Source organism: Penaeus japonicus, unplaced genomic scaffold (genome assembly GCF_977035675.1).
Source record: "Penaeus japonicus unplaced genomic scaffold, GWHDUDI00000001_assembly GWHDUDI00000010, whole genome shotgun sequence".
Classification (NCBI taxonomy): Eukaryota; Metazoa; Arthropoda; class Malacostraca; order Decapoda; family Penaeidae; genus Penaeus; species Penaeus japonicus.
This window is the reverse complement of record NW_028234412.1, coordinates 10,300,034-10,305,033: the sequence shown is the minus strand read 5'-3', so window position 1 is coordinate 10,305,033 and position 5,000 is coordinate 10,300,034. Positions and strand designations below refer to the sequence as shown.

Below are 5,000 nucleotides of genomic sequence, written 5' to 3'. Positions count from 1 at the left end.
GAGATGTTCCGGATTTTAATTCAATACTGTTCAGTTCGCTTTAAAAGCTTCGTTTAAGAAGGTTCAGTTCAATTCGATTCCCCTAAAAAAGTTTAATTAAGTTCAGTTCGCTTAAATAGGCTGAGATTTCTTATTATTAGATTTAGATTGCTTATTAATGTTAAGTTCAGTTCAATTTTCCTTGGAAGGTTCATTTCGGTTTGGTTCGACTCGTCTATGAAGGTTCACTTCGGTTTTGTTTGCTTCGCCTTTAAAGATTTGGTTCCGCTCGACCAAACATGTTTGTTTCGGTTCGGTTCCCCTATGAAGAATCGCCTAAAAAACAATCCATTCGATTCGGTTCATCTAAAAATAGTTTCATATTCGTTCAGTTTTCCCGCAAGAGTTCAATTCGCTTCGGCACGGCTTCGAATCTCTCTCTCTCTCCCTCCCCGCTTCCTTCTCCCCCGCCGTTATTATATCCTTCCAGCACGACCCACCGGGCGGCCAAACACCACTGCAGTCTCACCCCCGAAAAAGTCTTATGCGGCTGGCATGGGCGCGACGTGAATTATGGAGGATAACACCAGCCGGCCATTAACTAAACAAATAGCCATTTTCCATTCTACACAAGGACGGAGAAAAAGTTCGGGCGAAACGGGAGATTGAGGTCCATTTTTGTTAACGTGTCAGGTGTTGGTTCTGTCGTGTGGACTTGCGGTTGTGGTCTCTTTTTGGTCTTGATGCATTGCTTTTTTTTATTCTTCTTATCTATTATTATTATCATTGATATTTATCTTTCTGTCTTGTTGAATAAAAGGAAGTAGAAGTGCAGTTTTTGGGAATGTTTTTTGCAATTGCACCGCTGAAATCATCGCGGGTGGAATTGTTATCGTTGCGCTTGGACTAAACATCTTTACGTTATCATATCTACGACTATTTTTATCATCATTAGCATCATTGTTGATATCAAGATTACCATTACCATTGTTATTACTATTGTTGTTATCAGTATCATTGTCATGATCATGTTATCATTATTATCACTATTGTGATGATTATTCTCATTATTGATATCAATACCTTTATCATCAACATCGCTATTATAGTCATTGCCGATAAAATTATTCAGATTATTATTACTCTTACTACTCTCAGTGATGATGCTAATTATCCTTATAATTCCTCTTCTCCGTTGTTATCTTCTTCCTTATCTTCTTCCTATCATTACTATTAGTAATTAATATCGTCATCACTGTAGTTACTATCATAAAATGTTTGCTTTTATTACCATAAATCTGATCGCTGGCATTATCTTACATATCAACGCCAATTCTCTTCAACTCATTTTCATAACATCATGGCTGCAACAAAAGATGATAAAGCAGCCATATGTATTTCCTCGACTGGCATTAGTCTTTAAAGTACTATCTGGAACACCATTGCAAACAAAAGTGATTCACACAGAGAAAAAAAGCGAATTTAACTGTGACACTGCAGAACATGACACGGCAAATACATTACCAAAGCACACAGCTGGTTAGACACAACACTCTCAGGGATTACTAAACACAGCAATGCGGTACAAAGCTGTTCAAAATGCAGTCGTGAATGACACATTCAGAACAACATATATTCAATACTGATGGCTTTTAGAGCAAACATTGCAAGCCGCGGCCATAAATCAACAGTACAGTACGTCGGCCACATAGGGTGGACGTCAACACACATAGAAAATGTCTCTCGAAAACAAATAAACACGGTGGACACACAGACAGACACAACCTCACGCCACGAGAAGAAATATTCTGCTTGTATCTACAACGACGTGACGTACTAACCTGGAAATTCCGTATGTGACCAGCTGGACACGCGGTGGAACAGATGGACACAGGGTGGGTGTGGTTTTCCCGCTGCCCTCTCGTCCACTTGAGTTTGTCGACGTTCAGCTGCAGGCTGGAAGAGACACCGGGGCTAAAATTAGACGCGTATGATGATGCCCCGATCAGGTGGAACATTATTTTAAGAGTTAGTTCAATAGGCAACCTGAGCAAGGCTCTGTCGTGCAGTAATGCAAGGATTACGAGGGGATTAAGAGTGGGATTAATGGGTAGCTGGAACACTGGGATCTGAAGAGGAAACAGGTGTAAAGTTTTGGTAGAGACTCCTGAATTTAAAAAGCACTTAAGTTGGTCATTTATTTAGATTTAGATCTGCTTATATTTCTATATAAGTGTTGTCGTAGGCTGGTTATGTCGACGTTTGCACAATACGCACATACACACCCAGACTCCCCCCCCCCCCCACACACACACATGCAGACCCTCACATACTCATACTCACATTCACACTCACACTCACACTATATATGTATATATAAATGTGTATATATATATATATATATATATATATATATATATATATATATATATATATATATATATATGTGTGTGTGTGTGTGTGTGTGTGTGTGTGTGTGTGTGTCTCATATCATCCCATTCACTCTATTTATCTATCATCTCTCTCTCTCTACATATATATATCTACCTCTCTGTCAATCTATCTGTCTATCTACCTGTTTCTCTCTCTCTCTCTCTCTCTCTCTCTCTCTCTCTCTCTCTCTCTCTCTCTCTCTCTCCCACTCCCTCACTCCCTCTCTCTCTCCCTCCCCCTCTCTCTTTTTGATTCTCTCTCTCTCTCTCTCCCTCGATGCCTCCTTCTCCCCTTCCACACACACGCACACATAATCAGTCACTCGAACACAGACACAAGCGCACACATGAAATCCAATTCGTGTGTTCCCGTACACATTTATGCAGCCATAATGGTGGACACACATTGCAGAGGGAGATGCAGGATTAAAGGTCCTCACGTGGCGTCGTGAAAGGTCAAAGGTCAAGTTCAGCCTTTATTCATCAGCCAGTTCTTATGCTCTTTAGGATTATTTAATTACAACGAAAGGCTTACTTTATGCGTTCCGAGGAGGGAAGCTTTAATTAATGAAAGATTTAAGAGTCGGGGTAAATTTGAGGACGAGGCTTCTGTCAATACTAAAGTCCTGAAGCCACCGTCAAGATCCGAGTCGACATTATGAATGAGGTTTTGATTAATACAAAGAGAAGCGGAGAGAAAAAAAAAAGATCAGTGAAGGGCGTCAGTGCGAGGAATATGGTTGGGATGATGAAGGAAGTCCGTCTGAATGTCAGAGGCTGATTAGTCAGCGGAACGCGACAGAAAGTATCCATGTACATTTCTCTCTCTCTCTCTCTCTACACACACACACACACACACACACACACACACACACATAATCACACACACACAAAACACAAACACACACACACACACACACATAATCACACACACACAAAACACAAACACACACACACACACACACACACACACACACACACACACACACACACACATCTGAATATCTATATTTTAAGGTCATATTTTCACAGAAACATACGTGTACTAGTTTGTCTTATTACTGGACACTCGTGATATATAAAATGGTAGATAAATAGAATACCATATATAAAGATATTGTAATTGATATCAATATTTAGAAAAAATCACAAAAGTATTTAAAACACTAAACAAAGCAAGAAGTTCAGAATTCTATGCAGCCACCACTATGAAGCGAATGCTCGCACGGTGCATTCAAAAGGCACAGTACACATACTAAGCCATGCTAGGCATGCAGATCATCAACATGCATCATGCAACGCTGGTCCCTCTTGGTGTGGTCAGGTTCTATTCCCTTCTCTCTGCCAGTCGCCTCTTCCCCAACTCCCCCTAAAGAAAAGGTCATGCGTAAGAGCTAATACACATATACTGGGAGCCTTTCCATTGGTGAGGTAGACCACCTTCGTGGTTATGTTACTGAAATGTGGCGAGCATATCCGTAGATTTTACGTTTGGTAAAGAAGAGCGATGGAGCGAAAGGAGAGGCATTGTTAAAATAGAAAGGTATTAAGTTGAAAATGAGTATTGCCAAAGGGAGGAGAATTAAACAGAAGGAAGGAGAGAATTAAGGTCAAGGAAGAGGCGGAGGAGATGTGAAGTTTTGCATGAACTAACATCAATAGATAATTTGAAAGCATTATTAATTGAATCTGTCAATATCTAAAGCCTACCTTAGACGAGAATTCAGACCATTTATACATCGAGAGAATTTACGGTTTATTCAAAACGAAGCAATTTATGATTTACGATTGGCTGTCGAAAGAAGAACAAAAATCATAAGTAGTGAAAAGTAAATCACATTTTTACTCGGAAAAAAACTCAAATAGATAACCGTCTCAATTGGCATCTTCAACCGGAGATATTAAAGTAATAATAAACATCTAGAACCGACGGAAAATATATCAGGAAGAACGAACTAATATATACATTGAGCTTCCATAAAGACTAAATATGGATGACCTATACCACACACACACACACACACACACACACACACACACACACACACACGTACAACCACCCACCCACCCGCATACACACATACACACACACAAATATTCTGAGGATGAAATAGGATTGGCGAGGCCCTTGCAGGAGGCTTTGCTGCGTATCCATCACTCCTTTGCTACTATATATCCCCAGCAGTTTTGGGGAGTTTGGTGGTTCTGAGGAATTGGTCACGGAGGGACACTTAGTCAAGCTATAGGTGAGAGATCAGGTAGAGAGGGGGCAGAGGGGGTGGCTGGTGCTAGGCTCATATGTGTATGAAAGCATGAATATGTGTGTGTGCCATTGTGTTCTTGTGTGTTACTGAACGTGTGACTTGCATGTTTACTTATATATGTAAGTATATGTACGTGTTTATGTATCTATATTTATATCTGTATCTATATTCATCTGTATATATATATCTATAAATAGGTAGATAGATAGATAAGGACGAAGACAGATAAAAAGAGAAAGAGAAAAGTGGATGAAATCTTTTCCTATGTCTTGTATCTATGTTCTTACTCATGCACGTACTATATCTATTATATCTATATGTATGG

At 39.8% G+C, this 5,000-nt stretch overlaps 1 protein-coding gene across 1 annotated transcript in view; it reads right to left on the bottom strand.

Annotated features, from left to right (window-relative positions):
* Positions 1-5,000, bottom strand: part of LOC122252613 (metabotropic glutamate receptor 8) — a gene marked incomplete in the record, with an annotated part of 251,001 nt that overhangs the window by 34,500 nt on the left and 211,501 nt on the right. The window contains 1 exon segment of the mRNA XM_086540647.1: positions 1,821-1,935. Coding sequence (XP_086396773.1) covers positions 1,821-1,935 — 115 coding nt within the window.